Here is a 24,939-nt window from a genome sequence, read left to right on the forward strand (position 1 = left end):
AAATTGATTATAGAACAGATATAACTTAAAATTTGACACCTGGGTTATTCAGTAGAACATTGGACTGAAAGCACAGCAGCATCTCCATCTCTAAAGCTACGTTCCCACACCAGGTCTTGATGCTCAATTTAGATTTTTTTTTTTTTTTTGTTGAAATACTTTTTTGTGTGTGTGGTCATTCATAATGGTAATTAAATGCCACCGCAGTGAGACTTTCAGTGTAAACAGTTTGTGACCCCCGAAGCACCCCGCACGTCACATCGCAGCACAGTTTAAGGAAGTAATAATGGACACTGTCGTCTATGGATCGCTTCTAACGTTTGTTCACCAATGGGAGCCAACAGCTTTGTCACAAGATGATAACCAATAAAAAAGAAAGCACAACTAATAGCAATGACCTTTCACAGAGCATTGACAGAACGCTCTGTAGAGAAGTTTGTTTGGATGCGAACTCAGAGCCAGGAGCGGTGGGATTGTGATGTAATTCGATTTTATCGACGCGGACTTATTTCAGAATTTCAGAGTTATAATTTGTAGCCGCTGTTTAGGTCTGGATTTACTGCTTCCGGCTTCTGCTGGTGCAGAATTACGATGCGTGTTTCACATCAGTGACATATAATTCAGATAGCGTGCGACAAGACCATTCAGACTAAAATCTTGGAAAACAAATGGCCAGTACCACGTATGGAAGTGGCCCAAATCGGATTTTTTTGGGGGCAACATAAAGCTCAGAATTAGTGTGGAACAAGTTGGATTTAAGTTGCATGAGGGCAACAAAAGCAGTTTTAGAATTTGTAGTAAAAAAAATAAATTGAGACATCCGTATGTGCAGGACAAGATGGTTAAAATCATGGTAATGTAGGCGATCTTATAGTTTGAAATATTCCCTCCATATTGTATTTATAGATGAGCCGAGTAAACTTGCTTCAGATGACTGCACTAAGTTTTGTTAAGGTAAGCTCCCACCATCAGTGTCAGCAGTCGGGCTCAGAAGAGATGCAATTTTTGCAGAGCAAAAAAGAGAAGAGAGGACAGGAAGGGGAAGAAGGAAGAGGGAAGTGGGAAGCAAAGGGGGGAGGGAAGTATAGTAAGAATAAAGCAGGTCTGCAGGAGAGAGATAAGAGTACTTCAAGTGTCACTACAAGACTGGTACATTGATCTGAGAGAGAAAGAGAGGAGCAGAGAGGTGCAGAGACAGAGTTTCATTACTGCGAGCTCTGTCTTCAACACCATTTCAAATACCATAGTACTGTGCGTATAAATAAAGCAGACAGGTGAGTGCATGACACATAAAAAAAAAAAAAAAAAAAAAAATATATATATATATATATATATATATATATATACATATATATTTGTTGATGTGGCAGAAGTCTTTATTCTACATTTTAAACTCCATCACAGATTGAAGTTTCAGCCGGGCCTGATATAATTTAGCTTGTTCTACAAGCAGGATAGAGATAAGAGTACTGATCACATATTTTTAAGTTAGTGCTTAGGGGGACAATGTTTCTTACATTTGCTCTGTGGGATGCAAAAAACAAGGCATAATGATTATTTTCTTCTTCAGAAATCCCAAACTTTTTTTTTTTTAAGTGTAATCAGTTAAAAACAGTTCAGTTCACATTGAGCCCCTTCTACTTGTCTCAGTGGTCGTAATACAAAAAGAACACTAAAACTGCTCTTGTGGGTTTACTAGCAGAATTTAGGTTTCATAAACCTCAAACTGGATTATTTTAAAGAATCTCTGCCAGAGTGGAATCATTCAGTTATGATTTTATCAGTCAAAAGTTCTGAAACTTCACCCATAACGAAAATCACTAGATTTGCACATAAACACAGAATAAAAATGAATTAATTAATTTTCAGAAAATTAGACGCACAGTCCCAATATAAAGTAGCACTCATTCACTTTATTAGTTTATTTAAAAAGTGAAGATTAAAAAAAATTCATGTCATGTGCCAAATAGCACCTTGGGGATATCGATGTACAAGGTAGACGTTGCCATTTCATCTACATTTGTTTCATTTTATTTTGCTCTTTTTGCTTACATAGCTATTTTACTTGAGCCAATTTCTCAATGCAAGACATATGTGCTGTTATTTTGGTTAAACTCGACTTATTAAGCTGAAACAGCAAGAGTGACGGTAAGCAATAGGGCAGCGCTTTACTCCTCTCCGCATTCCTACACTCAACCAGGCATGTTAACATTGAACCAGGCTGCAGAAACAATTAGGATAATTAATTCTGATGGTTAAGCTATGTTCTTGGAGTTTGTATTGTTGAGTCAAAACAAGGGTATAATTGGATTCAACAAATGCATTTGCACAAAACAGCTTGGAGTACACCCAATCACACAAAAACACAGCTGCCATTAAGTTTTTGCCTTTCTTGTGAATTGTTTAAAGCATTTTCCCAATAAAGTAGCAAAAATAAACAAATAAATATAAAGTCTTACAAGTTCCTCAGTTTACATATTCGAATTCCTGAACAGAACTGCAGGAATTTCTGAGGTCAGTTCAAATTGGTTTGTTAAGTTGTCTTGTCTACCCAAAAAGTCGTGCTGTGCTGGGTAATGAGCCATATTTAATAAAATAAAAATAAAATAAAAAATAAAATAAATGCAATTCAATTCTGGGCTGGTTTAATATAAAGTGAATATTCAAAAACAATAACATTGTTGTGCATTTTTTAAATATCAAATATTGTTGTTTTACAGTTGAATCCCAGATTGTTGCAAACAATACTGTTGTTACATAATGAGACAATTGTAGTGCATTTAAAGAGAATAACTTTAAAATATAAGAACATTTTGTTAGTTTTGGCACCTATTAAATTCCTGTTTCAGTAACAGACCCAATATCAGCTCAGAAGAAAGTATTACGGAATCTAATCAGCATACTGACTTCCACAGACATGAATTAGCTGGTCAGAATCCATCTGTAAGCATGTGTGTGTTTGTTTACCTATGTGCATACAAGAGAGAGGGGATAAAAGAAAGGCAGAACAGGAAATGACCATATATATGTAACAATCTTTTTGCACGAGTAGGTACATATGGTCCTGGATTAACTCTACCTTGGTTATCACAGGCTGTGTGCCATTTGTGTGTGCACGCGCGTGCGTGTGCATGTGTGTGTGCGTGTTGCTTGTCACGTCTGTCTGGTTGGCAGCATATGTGTGCGATGTGCATGTGTGTATCCAGCTGCTTGGACCAGCCGAGCTTTACCTCCACAGGGAACCATTAGCGAGATAATAATGAGACCATAGAGAAGTCGGATGAGGTGTGTGTACGTGTGTAAACATAAGGGACATAGAAGCGCAGAAAGAGAAACATTTTCAACAGAAAAGCAGCAAACACACACAAAAAAGGACATTTAGGTTTGCTCCATGTGGTGAAGCTGAAACTGACTTAGAGACGGGTAGGAAAATGTGTGCACTAAATGCATAGATGCCTTGTACAGTTGTTCATATGTTATGACTGTTTGATGTTTCCCTCATCTGTAGTTTTTTTATGAAGCTTAAGAAGACAAGGATTTAATCTTGATTTTACCTCAATTTCCACTTTGTGTATCACAATAAATTACATTAAGAGAGGAATTTACATAATTTATATTTATTCCAGTAATTGAGTTGGAAAAAATGTGAATATTCTGTGCATTTGTTTTACACACACAGCGTGTTACAATTTAAGGTTGTACAATATAGCGCAGACATATTGTTGTTGCAAAGTTAGTGAATGTGAAATTAATATCTGCCAAGAATGGGTTCACACTTTGCATGACAATAACATATTCAGACTGTTGAATGGAATGACATGTCAGCAAATATTCACACCTGGTACAAGTTACAATGCTAAAGGGCCTTAACATCGGGGCCCCAATGCTAAGGGGACAAGGAGCAGTTGAAAAATGGGTTTTCAACTTGAAAACACAGTTTGGGAGAAATGTTTATCTATTGCAATTAATTCAATATTTGGATCTCTAGCTGCAGTTTGAAAATCTCTCCCAAGCTATTCAATATACTTTATCTCAGTTTTTTCAAGGGTATAATTATCCCTATTACTGGTTCACCTCTTCTTCATTTTTTTCCCCTACTCAACTTTCCATTAATAATGTTCTTCGATGTGTAAACGGCCAGCTTCTATAGCAGTAACCTCTTGTGGCTTAACTTCCTCACGGAGGGTGTCGATAATTCTGCTAGAGATTTCTGGGCTTTTATTAACTGGACGTGGTAATTATCAAAATGAATGACTGAAAGAAATAAAAAATGCTTCACCTGCATAACTGTGAGTTATGAATCTACATTATGTATCTCAAGCATTTTTGGAAATATATTAAAATAAATAAACTTCTCGATTATATTTGTAATGAACTGAGATGCAATGCCAGGTTTATGTTTTTGATGTTTGACTTTTACCTTATTATCCTTTATGTTTTGTGTATGACAAAAATTATCACCGTCTCTGGCTTAATTTGCAAATTCTCCTTATGTAGTAATGATCCATTTGTCCCTGCTACATAACAACACAAGTTTGTTTTGGTTACCGATAACATGTTCATTAGCAGTGATTACCTTTGAATGAATTGCCACTTCAGTGTTAAGAGGAGGTGGTCAGGGTTGGATCTGATGCTACGAAGTACCTTCATCTCACGGGAGCACAAGGTTTTTAAGCTTTTCAAGTCACAACAACACCTGAATAATCGGGTTGCATAACCATTATATTTAGCTTATGCACACTCTCTGAGCAGGCTGCGCGCTTGCTGACCTGAAAACATGGCAAAAACCTACATTAGATGATGGGCTCCGAATGATTTTAAATTGTGCTAATTAAGAAGAAGACATGGCAGGCATGCCAGGCATGCCAGGCGGAGTGTGTGCTGCGTCTGGATCGGTACGACAGCTCAGCATGTAGCCCCTGCTGTGGAAGGGGCCTGTGCATGTTTCCAACCGGAGTATGTGTCTGTGCATGTCTCAGGCATGTGGAGACTACCTGCGTAAACACTGTAATTTGTCAAAGCTCAGTTGGACTTGTTCATACTGCACAGTAAACACACGCATACACAAATAGAGGAGTACAGTGTTTCCATCTGGCATGATTTCCACACTCCTACATGTTTCAGTGTGACTGTCTAAAACATGAAAAAAACATGATCCATTCTAAAAAAAAAGTGTGTGTTTTTGTGTGTTGGGAGGTTGGGGTGTTGGGACCCTCACAGTTCAGCAGATTAGGAAAACAGAGAAACTCAAATGAATGAGAGCATAAGACGTCAGGAGGTGAAAAAAAAAAAACTAATTAAAATGTACAATATGAGAGGTAGGACTTCTGACAACTCTTCTGCTAGATTTTGGCCAAACAAAGCATTTGCATAGATTAACAGACGCATCACCAGATATTTTCAGTAGCTCTGTTTTGCAGTCAGTTAAAGTACTTAAAAAATCAGGGTCAATCCACTGCAAAAGTTGACACGTGTGCTGCTGGTGCTGCTCAAGATTAAACTCAGAATTATTGCTCTTCCACGCTGTACAGCTCTCTGATGGCAGACAGGACGTCCGTTGGCACACTGCGACGGTTGAAATGTTGTTTGGATTTTGCAGAGACGTACAGGAACCAAGCAACATGGTTTACCGTCAATCAAATCCCTCTCGTGAAGTAAACTGGCTTTCCGCCGCTTGTTCTGCACCTGAAGTGGGTACGGAAAACATAGACGAGCCACACAGAACTGGACAAGATTTGCTAATGGAGATGAATCCGACTGGGGCAGAACCGGTTAAAGCGGCCCTAGCGGCGAAGCGGTTTTAGTTTCCTCTAGTTCAATCCTTTGTGACTGGAGGCACAACAGCCTGATGTTCCTATTTGAAGCGTTCGTCTTTCAGGCCCGGTGTTCGGTTTGAACATATTGGCAATAAAACGTTCAGATGTTTTACGCTTGTAATTTGCTCTGAGCCTACATGTTGAATGATGGTTCCTGCTGTGCAACGCTTGTGGTTTGATCTATCAGCTTAATGTTATGTTTTAACGAGGAGCTGAGTCTTCAGCTCAAATTGAGATATTGCTCTGTGCGTCTCGTGGATAGACGAAATAACCTCACATCACAATTAGACAGTAAATCATCGCTACGACCACAGGTGTAAATAAGTACAAAATGAGCTAAACGTATAGGAGTTGCGAAAATAATTTAGGTTTAAAATAATTTCAGATAACAAGCAAAGAAAAATGCACGCATCTACTTTTTAATATCAGTAAAATACACAGTTTGTGCTTCTTATTTTAGTAGCTTTAGTAGCTTTCTCTGTATCAAATCATGCCCACATTGTTTCTTTGGATGGCTGGATGGATGGTTCTCTTTTGAGCTCCTCCAGATCCACCATCCGCAGCATCTTAACTCTCGCTAGGCAGACCAAATGTTTGCATCATAAGATTGTTACATGAAGAAAAACAAGGACAGCTTCATCGCTGACAAATAATAAATAAAAATAAATAAATAAAAATGCCATTGTCTAAATAAAGATTCCCAGATTCAGCAAAGACACTGTCACAACATGAGTGCCTAATAATAGTTCGAAAAGCAGCAAAGTTCTTGGAATAGGCTAAGACACACCAGCACATCAAACTGGAAGACAAAGTCATTATTATTAGTAAATCTAAATTGGACATTTGAAACGGTTGCATAAAAAAGCAAAATGGAAAGAAAAAGGGAAGAAGAAACGATTGATACCCTAACAACTTTAGCCTTTGAAAAACTATTTGAAGACAAAAGGCACACAAAGCAGCGGTACCTGTCACAGACTTTTCTCTGTAGCTCCCTGACCTGATCCCTATTAAAAATTTATGGGGCACTTGAAAAGAAAGAAAGCCAAGAATTCATTGCAGTAAGTTCTGTGGATCATTGTCAAATCCTGTTGGGATAACACGGACTATCAGGTCCGAACAATCCAGTGGAGTTCTGGTCAGCTCCACTGCATTCTGACATTCAGATACATCCCCGAAGTTACACTTTAATCTAAGGTTTCTGGGGCCAATTGTACATTAACAAAAATCAGATCAGAGCAAAAACATGCGGGGGAATTTATAAAATGTAGACTGAATAAAACCTATTGTAGACAGCTATTTAGGAAGTAATGTTCCTTAATAGCATCTGGGCGTTTAGGGCCTGCAGCTAAGCTGTGTTTTTGTACGCAAGCCATTTTCTTGCTTACATCATCTTCACTTGCTCTTCAGCTATTGTCCCTGCTTCCAGATGTTTCAATGCAAAATGATTTGTGCACCCTGGACAGACGACAAGTCCATCAAAAGGCCAGTGCAAAAACGGACAACAATGTACAAATAATTATATGGTCAATTTACAATTTTTCACATCCGAAAATCCATCGTTTTCAGACGTAAACAAGCCAGAAACTGTATGAAATGGTTCAAAGAAATCACTAAAATACAACAGAAAATAGATTTCAGCAAATGAGTTTTTTTAAGACAAATTTGCATAGTTAATTTTGAAATCAACTGTTAGATTGATTGCAAAAGCAATGAAACAACCTGAAATGACTGGATCTGAGCATTGCCAAAACTGCCTCATGTGAACGGAGTTCCTGGTCTGCAGTGGTCACTCTCTATAAAAGTGGTCCAAGAACTAAAACGTGGTATAATATGAATAGCTGTTTTTACACCACAGACAAAATGAATATTAGTTTTGACAGGAATAAATGGGCCCCACAGTTTGTGGGTTATGGGACTGCTCTGCCACAGATCAGTCAGTGTGGAAAGGATATTTCTTTCAACAGAAGAGTTCATTCTATTCCAAAAAAAAGTGGTCCAGGAAGGGTTTAAGGAGCTCAAGAAGTTTGAGATGTTGACTTCTCCAAAGCCCAGATCTCTGTAGGATGTACTGGACCTACATGCACCATCAATGAAGGCCGACCATGTCATTTAAAGGTCCTGTAGTCAAAATCTTGGTGGCAGAAACACACATTCAGATGTTCAGTAAAGTTCCCACTTCATATGCAGCAAGAGGGGCACCAACACTCTACTAGGTGGTAAAAACTATTATGGAGGATCATTATAGCTGGCTGATGGAATAACCATCCAACGCAAATAACTAGTCATTAACATGTAGTTTATTATAGACCCCAAAATGTCAGTCATGAGGTTTTAAAACTAAAAAGTTGATCAAAGCAGCTTATCTTGCTTTGAATGAATCAGAAACTATCAGAAACTGCCTGAAACTAAATTCTGCATTTCTTTAAAGCACACTAAGATTTGAAGTGTTATCTTTACTGAAAAAAATAAAATAAAATCAAGTGCTTGATTAGACCATGGTAGCATAAACACGAGCTGAACCAATGATCAGCACACTCCAAAGGACACAAAAACCCTGTGCCCAGACAACCAGCGGCCTGAATCTTGTTATGCTGACAACACACAAACAACCACACACATGCTCATTTCATTTCCGTTTCTCAGTGAGTCTCATTTCAGGTTTTGTCGGTGCAGATTATTACTTTTTCAGTAGCAAGAATAACCCTCGTCCTGCTCTAACTCCTCCTCCTCATCTGTATGTCTGTCTGTCTGTTCTCCATTCCTTTGCTCTGCTTTCTTGCAGTTGGTAGGTTTACCCTATGACACGGGCTCACAGTCAGTCATAGGTGTTCAAACACAGTTATGGCAGAGGCTTTTCTTTAAAATGGAGAGATGCACAGGTATTTTAACACACTAACACGGAATATAATAAATATTAAATAAATATAAATAAATAAATATTTACGCAAATATTCTATGTCTGGAACACTATTTGAACGATCACAGCAATTTTACTGGTGACTGGTAGATAGATACACAGAAGTTAACCAGCATTATTTTCTACTAAAATGACCTAAAATTGGACAATGAAAAATTTATGAGAGTCATTTTTTTTTTGGTCAGGATAAAGGTTCTTCATCAGACTCTAGTGATCCAGAGTCTAAAGGTGTATTCACCCAAACATGTTTTGGTCCGGACTCAAAGTGGACTTTATTTATTTATTTTGCTTGTTTGGTGGGGTTTGCTTTTACATTGCAGGTTTTTTTATTCGAAACATAAAATGATTTATAAATAAAGCCATGCGGGTGAAGATTGCTCGCGTTGAACAAAAATGAAGGGGTCGGGACAGATCACAGTCCCGGAAAAACAAACTTTGGAAGACATGCGTGCTGCATATCTGTTATGCGCGTTTGTGCTCTTGTTAAAACCCCTGCAGCCTTCTGAAAGTCTAGACCAGCTCACGCAACCCAGACTTCGTGATGCGGTACTTTGGATTTTGGAATGCTGTTGCAAGCTGAATGAGATGAGATGCTCTGTGCCCCCCTGACCCATAACATGCTGCCAGCAGCATTGCTAAGCAGAAAACTTTGGATCAAGTTTTCAGTGCGTGCTGTAGTAGCGTTAGCAACACTGAAGGGATCATTTTTTACCATAATGCCCAGGAGCAGTGGCTCATGAAGTCCAAAAAGACATGCCTTTCCTGCAGTTGGTTCAGATCAGACGCGAGACCACAACAGAGTTTGTTGGGAAGCAGACCGAGATTCATGACTGAATCCACACAATATCATAGTATTCTGTTGTAAAATTGTCATTAGAGGCCTTCTCAACATTACCATGCAAGCCGTTAATCAGAAGATTTGCAATCTGATTTTTAAGCACGTTTTAGAGGTAAGCAATTACAGTGTAACATCTTTTCTAATTAATAAACATTGGTGAGTGATTTGTGCTGCTTATTTTTCGCACAAATCCCTTCCTGAAAATCTGTTACGTTATTTAATGCACGTGAACCACCTGTGAACGGATATGTTCGGTTGTTCGTCATTAAAAAGGGCATTCGCCTAGATCAGCTGCTGACCATACAGGTCACAGATTATACTGAAGAGAGAGCAGCCATTTTTTTTTTTTCCTGAATATGGGTTTAATTTAAAAACAAAAAAAATATCCATGAATAATGTACGATAATTTAAGCGCAGCATGTAATGTAAAGAGACAAGATTAATGAATCACATATTCACAGAAAGAGAGAAAGCATATTAGTGGTGCAACAGCTAAGAGCACTGCATCTCCAGGCATTTGATTGCATGACTGAATAATTGATCGAAAGCTATTACAGTCGGTATGAATGCCTCTAGGTGTCAGCATGCACAACCACAAACTGTATGTGACTCCATGCTGTGTGTATGGGGGTTATTTTTCTGTGCTTGTGTGTGTAAGTGTGATGTGTAATTGACAGGGGTTGTAAATAGTTGTAGATGTGTGTTTCTGAGGTGGTGTGAACAAATTAGTAGCTTAGCTCCTCTTAGCCTTACTGACAGAAAGACAGAGACATTGCTAATCCAGCACTGACAAGTTGCCATTTGCTTCTCTGCTTCTTTTGCAATCTCCTCCCGCCTCTCTTCCTTCCTCCTCTATCCTCAAAATTACAGTTTACTGCTCCACTATTGCTGGGCAACATTTTAGTACGCCATTACATGCCTTTTACAGTTTCCGGTGTGTTTCTGTTGCTCAGTAACAGGTCACATCCAAGGAAAAAAAAACAAACAAGCAAAAAAACACATCTCTTATAACATTTTATCATTGAATTTACAGCAAAATAATTTTTTTCCCCCCAAAAAAACCCAACAAAAACTTCCCTTGTTTGTCAGACAAGCTTTATCTTTTATGATAGGATCGAGAAACAGCTAACTGTTCTTACTACAACTGGATAATACTTCTGTTATCTCTCAGTTAATGGAAAATGCATGTCTTATGTTTGTATGAGATTTTTCTATGTTTATGTATTGATGTGACTGTATTACCAGTTTAGTAATACTGTGGCATCTCAGACATGTTCAGAATGTACAATCAAGGATTAGCGATACAGACTTAAAGTTTACATTTTTTGTAACATTTATATGACAAAATTCATCCTTGTATTTTAAGTTGAAATTAATCACACCATGAAGTAAAAGTCTCAAAAACAATTGCAATTGGATCATACTGAGAATACCCGGATTAAATGCAATGATTTAGACTGTATTTGATAGCCTAACTGGTCAATAAGTAGAAATTGACACTTTTTTTTTTTACAAAGTTTCCCAAAATGACATTATTTTTGATGTGGCTTAACATGTATAAAGTTAATAAAAATTAAAATTAGTCAACTAACAAGCATCAGTTGAATCATTTCAACAAGTTAGTAAAGTTGTTCTAACTAGTGTTGGACATTCTAAACTATTTTGGTGTATTTAGATGCAAAGAAATGATGTACTTTGCAAAATATAAGGTCATGTTATGTACACGTCTCAAGTATGTGTACTGTTTTGATTCATTCTGATTTGATATTGAGTGTTAAGAGGGATAAACAATGCAAGTCTGCTGTATAAGTTACTTTTTAAACAATGTCAATGTTCCTTTTCCTTTCATCTGAGTGTGAAACATTAATATTACATCCAGAACATGTACAACTGGTCAAGTAAATGTATTGCTGAACTGGTTGGAAATTCATGTTACTGCTGTGCTAAATCAAGCCTTTGTAATACCAAGGTGAGTAAATCAACAACAGTGCAGGCAGAATATTTGAGTAGCACCGAAGTAAATTTGGTGGAAGTTGAGCACGTGTGTGGTATGTTTCCCACATTAATTGACAAACACTCACTGGAGTGCAGTATTCTAAAGTTTTATGATTTTATAGAACATCAAAAAGTCAGGTAGATACATAATAGCTGGATCTGAGTTCAATAAAAGTGTTTTACAGTGAGCTAAAATAGTAGGCAGTGTTACAGTTGGATATTGAATCCTTGACCTTTCTACTTATTATTCTCTGCACTGACCTCTTCACTTTTGCACCCGAACCCAAAGACTAAAACCACATTAACATCTTCACTTACAAATAATGCAAGTCAGAGTGATATTTGGTGTAGTTTGACAATTGTAGATGAATGGACATTACCTGTTGCGGAGTGTAAAATGTAAATGCTTGACAGCTGTCGAAGTGTATCCAAATCTGTACTTGTAATTTACCAACACATGTAATTAAAAAGCTGATGGCTTGATAATAACTCTGCTCGGGTCTGTTGTGCCTTACAAGAATTGGACCATCAGCAGTTTGTTAATTCTTTTTTTTTACTTTCCATCAACAATTACTACCTAAAATTATTCTTTTGTGGTATAGTGGAAAGAGGAGCCATGACATTTTAACTTCTTCAAACCGACTAATTTTACAAATCTCCAAAATAAGTTTTTTCTGTATGTAAAATTTGATTTTTAAATCTTTGTGGGAAATGTGCTATCTTTCAAATCCAGAATAAGATGGACTAAAACAATTCTACAAAGAAAAGTGGGTCACAGTGACTTAATAGACTCTGTCATCCATTGCTAATGCTTGATGCTGCTAAAAGTGGCACAACAAATGATTAGCTTTAAATGCAATTTTCTCAGGACTGCAACTCTTACTAAATACTGCAACATTAGATTTTGGCACAGCAGTTCTCTGGTTTGTCTCATTTTATTTAAAAAAAATTGAATTACTAAAGAGGAAACGAGGTAAAGTCAATACTGCGAATCAATTTGCAGATGCTATCTAAAAGTGATGACGATTCAAGTGCCCTCTCTTCTGTGTTGAAGGTCTTCCTCTCAATAATACTAGGCTACCTCTCAGATCTACAACCAGAATGCACTTAGGAGGAGCAAAGGCATTTGGATCTATGTGAAATGCATAGTTTCTAAACACCTAAAGTCTTTTATGTGTGTAGTAGAGAAATGGATAGTATAAATTCAGATCAATAAAGGTCGTGAACAAACGTCTTGTCCATCTATGTGGCCTCTGCAGCAAACAGAGGTAGAAATACATTGTGATGTGAAATAATGTGAATAACGTTCAATCCCTTAAAATTAACGGGATGGATAATTTTAAGAGTTAATAAATATTTTAAAAAACTTCATGAAAGACCACTGGTTTAATATGACAGATCTCAAGTTTGGTATGTGAAACAAAACATATAATTGTTGATGTCGTCACCAAAAAATTTTATTTTTTCTTTTTAAAGGACGCATTCCCTCCGAGCGCCACATGGACGTGTCTTTGCACTGATGTTACGGGTCAACCAGTGCTTGTCCTTTTTAGCGAGGAAAATGATTTCAGATATTACCCTCTTTTATCCTAACTGAGGTGTCCAGATGAAGTAGTGTGACTTCTTTTCAGCCCGAAGTCTGAGGCATATATGTTTTCATAATCATAATGAAGTACCACTCAGCTACTCAGAGTAATGCATATATGGTTTGTTTTAATGAGCTTGCAGTAAAACATATTGTAAATGTTATCTGTAGGAGACCTTGGCAGTGAAAACATAAATTTAATCTGAAACACGACTTCAAAAATTTTAAATATTGTCGATGAAGGAAGATAAGAAGTGGGAGGTGTATGAAGTGTTAAACCGTTTTTTGTAGCCACACTGTAGAATACCAATTTCTTAATTCTGGCAGATAAAATAATTACAAGTCAAGCAAGTCAACAGCTTTGCTTGTCTTTAATGTTGATTGCTTTCTTATTTAGATCTCTGAACGGCGCATTTCTTTTCATGTAAGGCATTGGAAGCCTTACATCATACTCCTGCTTTCTGTAGGATACCAAGCTCCATTTCCATCACTTTGATCACTCTTCTTTCCAGTTCAGAAAAAAAAAGATAAAACACACCTGCTTTGGTGCCATGGGAATGCTGGCATAGAGACCATGTCAGAATTGTTGAAACACTGTCAGATGTGTATTTTGTGTGCTGAACAGCTCACTTGGTGACGAATTAACTTATTTGGCAGCGATAAAACTGGGACAGATGTTTGTTTGTTAATTGTACTGTGCGGTAAAGGGTAATTCACTTGTACTTGTATTGCACTTTATCGAGTCCAGAGAACCCCAAAGCGCTTCGCGATACATTCCCGCAGTCAATCGTTCATGCACATTCACACACTGACGGGTGGCAAGCTACTGGATAGTAGCCACAGCTGCCCTGGGGCACACCAACAGAGACAAGGTCATGCACTGGCACCACCACGGCAGCACATGACCGTTTATAAATCTTTTTAATTTTCCCGTTAAGAGAATATATTTGTCTTTGAAATGTAGACGTAAAAACAGCAAAATAGCTAAAATAAACTAAACGTAACTGGAGATATTAATAACAATAATACTAATAATAAATGTTTGTGTTAATTTAAATCTTCCTGCTACTTTTACATAATCAAAACAGACCTCATCTCTAAAGCTCACAGCATCAACACACCTATATCTTCTGTGCCTTCTGGCGCTGACATGTTTAATTTTGCATCCGCCTACAAAGCATTGGAACTCCACAGTGGGATGAAACAAGGTAATGTATGTAAAATCTAAAAATAAAGCTTGCCATATGATATATCTCACATACAGGCCTGTCTCCCACACACATCGCTGATCAGTGGGGGGGGATGAAGGAACACTCAGACACAAAAACCTCTTTGGTGTCTCTGAAACATTCACATGCATACATCTGTAGTCGGTCTGTCTTCCTGTCACATTTACACACACAATGTCCACACACATTCACAAAGAGTTTTATTCTAAAACTGTTCGATTTTTTTACTCTAAAAAATTTAGGAGCTATATAGTCGTGGAGAAATTAAGAAACCCTCCGCAAGTCAACTTATACAGACAATTATTGTTGATTTCAACAAGGGTAATGTGAAGCCGAAGAATATATTTAAAATTTTGTTTTGAAAATTTGTGATAGAAAATGCTAATTCTGATAAAGAATAAATTAAGAGACTTCTTGATTTTTTTTTTTTTTTTTTTTTTACATAAGGTTTACATGATGAGAACATACTTATTATGAGGCAGGTTAGCCTTGTCTAAACCACATGGACTGAATTTAGCGTACTGTTACATTTCGAACTCTAGCGCGCTGTCTTAGGGTTTCAGATAGAATGTTGGCGCTTTAGTAGCTTAAGATTTTTAAAGGGGTTTCATTGCACTACATAGACAATAGTCTATAAGTAGAAGACATTCAAAACAAATATCGCCAAACCCGAATCTGTCCCTCAAGTCAAGTCGCCCCTGAAAACAGCCTGCAATACTCCTAAGTATTCAGAAACCCCAAGATTTTGTCATCATGGGACCAACAGCAGGCATCGTGCAACTGTTGATATGAGATGCATGCCTTTCCTTTCCGGTTTAACTGTCATCTCCTAGGAGAGGCCCAGGATTTCTAAATTAATAATGTTCATGGAATGGGTTTGTAAATAATTACAATGTCTAGAATGTAATTATTCATACAACATAATAGAGCACATGTTTTGAATAAACCAAATGCAGCATTACAAGGCAAGAACCCCATTCCAGCTGTGAGGCATAGAAGTGAAATCGATATGGTTTGGGGGATTCTTCAATGCTTTAGGACCTGGCAAAATTTACGTCATAAGATGCGACATGAATCCCCTTGTGTGTCAGAGGGGCTTGGAAGAAAATGTGTAAACATTTGTTAAAAAAAAAAAAAACTGAAGCAGAAATTGGACCTGCTGCATGAGAATGACTGGAAGCGCACCAGTTATTCCACCAAGTATTTTTTATAAATCAAAGAAGCAACAAGTAGCATTTTACAGGAGTCGTTTTAACCAATAGCTGTCGGACTCGCTGTTAGAGATCAGGGTGTCCTCCCTTATTTCGAACAGTAATCTATTTTTACATTCTTTGTAAATCCTTTGTTTCTTAATCAACAACTCAATATTTAATTGAGTTATCCAATTTTTCTACACGACTATATATTCTGAGTATGTTCCCAACAATTTTGTAACAACTGCAAATCAACACATTTCATGTAGCATTTCTTTTTTTTTTAGGATTTTTGGCCGCATTGTGCTGTATTTTTAGAGAGCACGGTTTTAGAATAAAATAAACTCTTCATAATTCATGCACACCAAAAGTGCTGATATCTTATGCTTACCTCGACAAAGAGGAGCCGGAAAATCCCAGACTGCAATGTTTGCTGCATTGGTTATGCATGTGAGCGTGGCGTGACCGTCTAAGACGTAACCAGGGACGCAGCTGTATTGCACCCGGTCTCCTACAGCGAAGCGGCCACCACTACTTAGCACCGCTTTTGGTGGAACACCTGGATTCCCACAAGATGTACTGTGTAGTTCTGTGAAAGAAAGACAAAACAGAAAAAAATTAATTAATTCAGACTCAGCATTTCTTAAAATTTAACAAAAAAAAAAAAAAAATCAAACATTTATTGAATCAGTAAATCAGTTTCTTTTTCCTTACATACAAAAGGTTATGTGCTTAAACTGCTAAGTCTTTCATTAGGATTTACCTCAATCCTCATTCACCCTGGACAGTAGTAGTATTCCTGTTTATTGGTCAGAAATGGCAAATGATGAAGTCCATCATTTAGTCTGGCTCCACTAAGATAGCATTTACTTTTGTAAGTTTCAAATTGCAAAAAGTAGAAATTGAAAACCGAGTGAGCAATTTATTGAAAACAACCTTCAAACACATTGTCCATCAGTTTGAGATTATAAATTCTCCTTCACTCCTGTCCCCCTCGAAAAAACAAATCTGAAATTAACATATGATAAAAGTGACAAAGGAGTCATTTATTCAATGTTCTAATTGAATATTTGCTTAAAGCAAGCTTTTTTTTGTCCTGTAGACTGGTGGGGATGTTTCATAATGTGGTGAAGGTGGCAGAAAACTATAGTCTGGAATGTACAGATTTTACAGGCACTTAAATTACAAGAATGGACAATTCATAACTCACTTGTTATGTTTTTTGTTCCTCGGATCACATGCAAATGCAATCTCATGGTTATTCATTCAGCATCAATAAAAGCCTTCTTTTAGGTGGAGAATTGGCCTGTGATTTCAAGGAAAGCTCATCAGATCCTTAGTGGAGGTCAAACTGGGTCAACTGATTCACTTTTCGGTCACACGAGCTCAAGCAATGTTCAAAATTTAGAAGTGTGTTATTGAAAGAAACAAGGTTGACCTTGTCAGTGTTGTTGTGTTTGACAGTGTTCTTGTTGCTGTTTTTTTCTACATTTGCTGCTGTTGCATATATTTATATAAATAAAGACTTTGTCGGATGTTTTTTTTGACTTTGTCAGATATTTGAAGCTCTGAATGTTCCCTGATTTTACAGCTTCACAACATGAATCTCAAGTTACAGCTAAATGTGGAATATTGTGCTCTCCCAATCATTAGGTCATGTCTCCTACAGCTTGATGTAGGAGACACCAGATGAAAAGATGAGCAAAATCAGAGCTCACTTAATCTTATTGATTAAATACCTGTTCATGGACTTTTAATATACATTATAACATAGTCTTTGATTGGAAAACTTGCTGCATGCATACTACTCAAAGCTATCTCTAATGAGCAACTTCACTCTTACTATTGAAAGGCACAACATCACACAACTGAGAAGGCCTGAATGTGACCGACAAGCCAGGAAGAGATGCATAGAAAGACGGATGGTAAGAAAATAGAAATGCAATTCACCACATTGGCAAAACATTACTGTTACCCTACGCTTTGTGCTAAATGTACATTAAGTTTTGGTTTGGTGCATTATATACAGCTAAGCATGTTAGCTGCAAAGCAAGCACTTACATTGGAATCACATTAGAGTAAATAACCTTATACAAAAGAAGTAAAGCATTAATATTTGCCCCTCTGGATCCATTTTCAGCTCTCATTGAAAAATGCAAGGACAACTGTGCTCACATAAACATCCACATACACAGACGCAAAGACCTGGAGCGAGTGGGTGAAGAGGCATCACAAGCCATAAACCGAGACTTAGATGAGAGCACGGGGAGCAACTCCAGTCTTATAGTTTGAACTTGATTGATACAACTATGAAACTATTCAGACAGATAGAAGGCTGGGGTGGGTTGGAGCAGCAACCAGACAGATTGGGTGAGGGGGAGGCAACAACACAGAGAGAGAAAGATGAGAGAGGTGGTGGTAGGGGCGTCAGGAAGAGGTGCTGGAACAAACGATAGCCATCATGACAGATAGAACTATGAAACTAGAAGGACAGATGGAGTGAATAGGGCAAAACTGAGAGAAAGGAAAGCAGGACGGAAAGAATTCAACAGATCTGCAAACGAGGCTTCTAATTAAAACTTGGGAGGTAAAGGTGGAGCTGCAAGTTTCTCCTATAAACACTGAAAACGAAAAAATAAATGTCAATTTTTCTCTAGGTAGGTGTAATTTAGTATTCTGGTCACAATTTAGGCTTTAATCAGCATTTCACTGCTCTGTCACATCTTAAAATTAAAGGGAAAAGTTAGATTGTCTGGATTATGTAAAAGTAAAGGTTTGCTCATCAAGATTGGCTGAATAAACTTTTTTTTTTCCAAAGGTAGGCTGGGGGTTGAGTGGGGTGATCTAAAGATAGACTGAAGTTATATGAAAAACTGCTGTCCTGTCCTGAAGTGACCATAACACTTTAACTCAACAAAAACAGCAAAGAACATTGTAACTTTTGTTAAAGTAGATGGGTTAACTGATGTATTTGAGTTAATTGGAGGCACACGTGTGGACGTATCTTAAAGCTACACTACTTTCTAGTAACACAAGTGGAAAGTCAAAAGAAATCAGCCAGGATATCAGGATGCCGCTATAATCTGTTTAAACAATGACATGCAAGTCATGATGGGAATATCCAATCATTCCACTCCAACTTGGTTCTGTGTCCCAGAAGATTAAAGTATTAAAGGAATATAAAAAGTCAGATTGCAGTTTGCAAATGCCAACAAAGACAAAGATCTTAATTTTTGGAGCCATGTCCTGTGGTCTGATTAAACTAAAGTGGAGCTGCTTGGCCATAAAAACCGTTGTTACATTTGGAGGAAAAACTGGAACACTTTTTTTAACAAGGGTATCAAGTATCATGGGGGTGGGGGCATCATGTTGTGGTGCTGTTTTGCTGCAGAATAAACTGGTACGCTTCATAAAATAGGTAGAATTATAAGGAAAGAACATTACGTAGAAATGCTGATGCAACATCTAAAGACATCAGCCAGTTAAAGCTTGGCCATAGATTAGTATTCCCAATGCTTAATGACCCTAAACATACAGCCAAAGTGGTCATAAAGTCACTTAAGGACAACAAAGTCAAAGTTTTAATGTGCCCATCACAAAGCCCTGATCTCAAAAATATGAAGGAGTCGTAGGTAAAACCAAAAAGGTGAGTGCAAGTTGGACCTTTTCTGTTGGGAAGAATGATCCAAAAGTCCAGCACACTATTGTGAGAAGTTTGTGGAAGGAAACTCAAAAGATTTGACTCCAATCATACCATTTAAAATACAATTATTCCTGATGCTGACAAAATATATGTACACTTTTTAATTCCAAAAAAAGTTACAAAAAGAATCTCCAAAATATTTTCTCTGTAAGTTTTCTGACATTTACCAAATTGAGATAACTTTGATCATTCTAGCTTACATAAAACAAGAGAAGTTCAATCTCATCTGACTTCAGATAATGAGAAAAAAAATTGTATGTGCCTTTATTTGATTTGGTGTATGTAAATATCTGAATATCTAGTTTCAACTGTATATTTCTAAAGATGAAGATGAAGAAAAACGCATTCTGAAAGCTTTTGGTTTGAAGTTATCCTTTGTTTTAGTCCACACAGAGCATAAACTGGGAAAAAAAAAGACAGCCAGAGGCAAACGGTTTTGCTAAAGACCCTCAGAGAAATCCTTCCAACCACCACCCTACTTATCTCAACACACACAGTGACAGAGAAACATACACTGATGAGACACACTTGGATAAAAACACATGGGTCCACACACACACACACACACACACACACACACACCCACGCAAACACAACAAGGGTCATCCATCACTGTGGCGATCCCTTGTGTTGTATTGTGATTGGATGTCAGGTTGGCCTGGTGTCGTGACCTGTTGGCCTATCGATTTAGCAAGTCAGCATGGCCCCACTCAGTGTCAGAATGTTTGTTCTTCAGTATCCTATCAGGCACACATTTACTTTCACCAACACTCACACTTACACACAAGCAGAGAGAAGTTTCTATTCATTTGAAAATACGCTATTGACAACGTAAAGCCATTTTAGCCATTTCAATTTCAGCCTGCGTTCCATCATCTTTATAATAAACCTTCCTTTATTTTCTGCCTCATTTGCCCCCACCCTTCCTCCAGCCTTCCTTCAAGCCTTTTTTCCTACAGGAGAAAAATCACCAATTTACTCTAACACCTGGAAAGGATACAATCTGCACCTATTCCCTGGTCCAATGACACTGCATCAGTTACGGATATTTATAGACTCTGGGTCATATCAGCAGTGGTATCCAGGTGGACAGAATCATTTGCACAGTGTATACAGTCCAAAGCCTCGAGTCCAAGGTTTTTTGATCACTTCCTCCCAAAGTGACATCAGGCCATGAAGAGAAAATAAAAGAACTTTAAAATGGATCTTGAAATGTACAGGCAACCAGTGGAGAGAAGTAAAAATGGGGTAATGTGTTAAGACCTTCTTGTTCCAGTTAAGCAGTGTTGCAGCATTTAGCACAACCTGCAGACGCCTAATGGGCGCATTACTAATCCCAAAATAAAGCAAGTTAGAATTATACAGCGTAAATATAAAAAATGCATGAAAAAGCTATCTTGATATCGTTGGATTAATTTTGGTCAAGTGTCTTTTTAAACTAATTCATATTTTTAGGCCTTAGACTGATTCACTAATTTTAGGACAATCTTTTATTAGTTTAACAAGAGAACAAGTGGCAAACAGTGTTTACCTTGTGACAAAGTCAGGATGAACTTTGTCACAAGTTACATTTGTAGCCGATATGATTTGAGTTAATTGGAGACCCCCTTGTGGAATTTATTCTAGATTGAATAAATTCAATCTAGAAAGTGAATTTATTCAATTTCTAGATTGAAAATGAATAAATTAAACATGAATAATTGTAGTTATTAAAATGCCTAATAGTATCCATTTCAGGTATTGCGTTGCTTTTGTGTTCCAAAGTATTGTCTAACTAATTTGCTGATAGGCATTAGTGTTAATTGTAATTTTCTGCTTATTTTATATATAAAAAAACAATCCCATTACTAATTCCTGACTTACTACAACATGTTAACAGAATGAATATATATATAATTATTGAAAAAGTATAAGATTCAACTTGTTTTTTTTTTCTATTAGCTTTACAAATAATTGTCAATATCAGTTTTAGTAATTTAAGCATTTCTTAAATTGTTGTTCAACTAGAAGCCTTAAGTGTTATTTCATGTAAATAACTGACAGTTTTCATTTATAAACCACGTCTTTATTGGTAGTGAGGAATGAAGCAGCTGTAAATGCCATCTAGTAATTGCATCTTTATCTTCATCTTCATAATACTGATGGTAATTTTTGGATGTGGTATTTTGTGTAGATATGCTCTTCTGATTATTTGAGTTTCGCAGCAGAATAGGATATACGTGACATCCAACTACAACTGATTATAAAGTGTATTGTGTGCTTTATGGCCCTGTAAACAACTGGGATGGATATGATGCATTATAATTAATCCTGATGACAACCATTAGGCGAAAATAATAACAATAAACTTCTCGCAGAAAACGTCTTGCAGATTATAGAACTTTAATTTATTAAGGTTATCCTTTCACTCCAACCCCGACTGTCACGGTATAATTTACGCTCTAGTTATGGAATCAACTTTATTTTTGAAAGTCAGACTTGCCTGATATTGGTGTTCGCCACAGCCTAAGGGAAAGTCTAGTGTCACCTCTTCCTCCTGCATCGAAGGTCCAGCAGGTTAATTCTCTGCTCTTGGCGCACTTTAAAAAAACATTACATGTCTGATCTTGACGCAGCAAAAAAGTTTGAATCTCATCCCGTTGTCTTTTGCCACTCACCGTTTTCTCAGATGTGGTCATTTCCTGGTGCATGAATCCCTTTTTGGCTTTCTGTTTAGTTTACTATGAGAATCCTGTCGTAGTTTAATTAGGTAACTTTATTTAGTGTCCAATGGTGGATACTCTTTTTTCCGTGGTTTATTGCGATCTGCCCACTCTTATTTATTTCCTCACGCTCACTCTTCTTTTAAACCAATTCCTCCTTATCTTCCTATTTATCTCCACCTCGCTTTCTATTTTCCACTCTCTCCCCAGTTCACCATAACCATGATTTCAGTCTCAGTTGTTTCATTACAAGCTGCTGCTTTTATGGGCCATCTGTAGAACCATCTACATTTGTCATTTAAGCAGATGCACTTACACACACGCAAATGCACAGCGATGCACACAGACTCGCATGCAAAGGAGACCCCACCAGTTACTCTATCTCACACCCTCTCCGACATAACCATTTGCGCTTTATTTCTCCCAAGATGAGCAATTAATGTACAGTTCACTTTAAAGAAGAGATGAGGAGGAAAAAAAGAGGGAAAAGCAAGAAGGGTAAAAAGAACTGATCAGTGTGTAAAAACACAGTTTTTACACATTTTTATTTTAGAATTCCAGACTCAAATATATGGATGGATGGATGGATGGATGGATGGATGGATGGATGGATGGATGGATGGATGGATGGATGGAAAAATGAGGAAGGAATGGTAGTTAAAAAACATTAAGAAATCAATTGATGGATGAAAGACAGATGCAAATAACTGAACCCACGTTTGAACGGTCTATTAGATGGATGGGCAAATCGACAAATTAAGAAAACAGAATTACACATTTTTATTTACCGTTTTCAACCAGACATTTCTAGGCCTAAAACCAATTTCAGTCATACCCTCACCCTTCCAGAATGTGGGAATCCTGAGAATGGTTTGAAGAATGAAATACCAGCAGGACAAAGTGAAAATGCTCCCTTGATTTTTTTAGGGTTTTACAGTGAGACAGATGATGTGGCAAACCTGAGAAATTGAGGTTTGCTACAATTTCTCAGGTGAAGGACAGTGAAGTTATAGACCAAGCAAAAAAAAAAAGGAAGGAGTGGCAAAGAACAAGAGGGATGATGCATTGAATATGGAGGTTTTGCACCTCCGTCAGCAGTAGTTTTCATATAAAACGATGAGACGGGTTTTATACATGAACAGAACGCGCATCAAGATGCTTGAATACACAGCACAAATCTGTGCAAGGAGCCATCTATTTAAATTTGCTGTGACAAAACCTAAAAGGATATTTCTTTGAAATCATTTTCATACCTTATGCATAAATGGACAATATATGGAAAGTATTACAGCACAAGACTTAGTTCAGCAACAAATGAGGTTTGAGGACACTCATATATCAAAGGTTGGACATAGTCAATTTGCTGTTAAGCAAGATTTATTTAATAGTTTGGTAAAATTTATCCGTTCACTCTTTTGAAGAGCTTATGAGATTTTTATTTTTTTTATATATATAAAGTTAGTGATAAAGTATTACAGTTCTCCATTGGTGCACAAATTTACATTGACTGCATATGTTTTGAAAATTCATTCACACGAGCAACATATTTAAGGTCACAATTTGAAAGTTTTGTGTGGCTACCAACAAAAGAAAGACAACTTGCATCAGAAAAGAATTACATGAAAACATGTTTTTGAACTACTGGTGAATGAGAGATAATTCCTCTGGCAGCACAGAAGCTCATTAGTAATAACTGTTCATGTGAGTAAACACTAAAATAACAAATGTAGGGACTATAAGGACAACAACTCAAAATGGGAAAACTTTAAATCTATCTTACTAAGTTGAAATAAGATTCAGTAGCAGCTAAGAAAAATACAGTGTTTTATCAAATGCTGAAATGTTTTGATATGAAATGAATGCTTTTCTGTTTTTTTTCCTCTTCATTTAATTGAAGCAAATCTACAAAATTGTCAGTTCAATCTATTATGCTGCATTTAAAATGTTACTGCAGAACTGTCAAGGAACTGTCACCAATTAGCTCAACCAGCTATTTTCTCAGTTTCCTGCCGTGACAGCTGAACAATTGTGCTGGCCGATGGATGTTTCTATGTGGATGTGCATGTTTAAATCTACAATGATGAACGACGGAATGAGATATTCATCACTGCAAGTAGTGACATCTTCCTACGAAATTTTAGATTCTGCTTGAAAAAACTAATAACAAATAGTCTGACCATATGAAAAGCAAACCAAGAGACATTTCTCAAATGTCTAATTACATCCTGCAAATCTAGGAAGATGTTGAGCAACGTCAGACCTTTGATTCAGGACTCTTAAAAAAAAAGAAAAAAAAAATTTGAGTTTCAAGAGAAGAGCCAAAAAGTGCAAATGGAGTTTGAAAGTATCCACAATCAGTGGAGAAGGGCAGAGCACAGTCCCCACTTCAAGACTTTGGTAATGAATACTGACTCTACATGGACATCAAACATGACAAGAGGAAAAGGACAAGCAAGATAACCCAAGTGATAAAACAATCTTGCACAGCTCCAGCCTCCTATAGTCGTCACCGGCTGCTGTCCTGTGAGTGGAACAACAGCGGATGTGGCGACAGACGTTATTCCAAACAAAGTCCTATTGAGCCCTTGAACTCAATAGGACTTTGAGTTTAGGGGCTCAAAGTCCTATTGAGTTCCAGTAGCTACAGGAAAGCCTGGAAGATATAAACACATGAAAGGTTTTAAGCCCACAAAGACTTAGGCATAAAAACGTAATACTGCCTCTGAATATTTAGTTCTGGTCCTGGGAACACTGAGTGAAAAGCTCTCTGATGAACCGAGTGGTGGAGATCATTCAAATTCAACAAGCAACTCTTAAACACATTTAGGTCCTTAACAATAACATGATATAAAATTGTATTCTAATGAGAGACATTATAATTGTATCTAATTGTATCATCAGTGTATGAGAGATCCTGTGTTGGGTATATACTGTAGGTAAAGAATAAAACCAGTTCAAGAA

General features: G+C 37.2%; 1 protein-coding gene across 9 annotated transcripts in view; it reads right to left on the minus strand.

Moving 5' to 3' along the window:
* LOC103472465 (CUB and sushi domain-containing protein 3-like) overlaps positions 1-24,939 on the minus strand; it is a 393,820-nt gene that overhangs the window by 228,958 nt on the left and 139,923 nt on the right. For all 9 annotated transcript variants that reach the window (XR_014089825.1, XM_081612755.1, XM_017307525.2 and 6 more), the window contains one exon: positions 15,965-16,162. Coding sequence is in view for 8 of the 9 variants with exons in the window: in XM_081612755.1 (XP_081468881.1) it covers positions 15,965-16,162 (198 nt within the window). In the remaining variant the exon portion in view is untranslated. The remainder of the gene's footprint in view (positions 1-15,964; positions 16,163-24,939) is intronic.

Source organism: Poecilia reticulata, chromosome 11 (genome assembly GCF_904066995.2).
Source record: "Poecilia reticulata chromosome 11, P_reticulata-male-v2, whole genome shotgun sequence".
In the NCBI taxonomy this organism is placed as follows: Eukaryota; Metazoa; Chordata; class Actinopteri; order Cyprinodontiformes; family Poeciliidae; genus Poecilia; species Poecilia reticulata.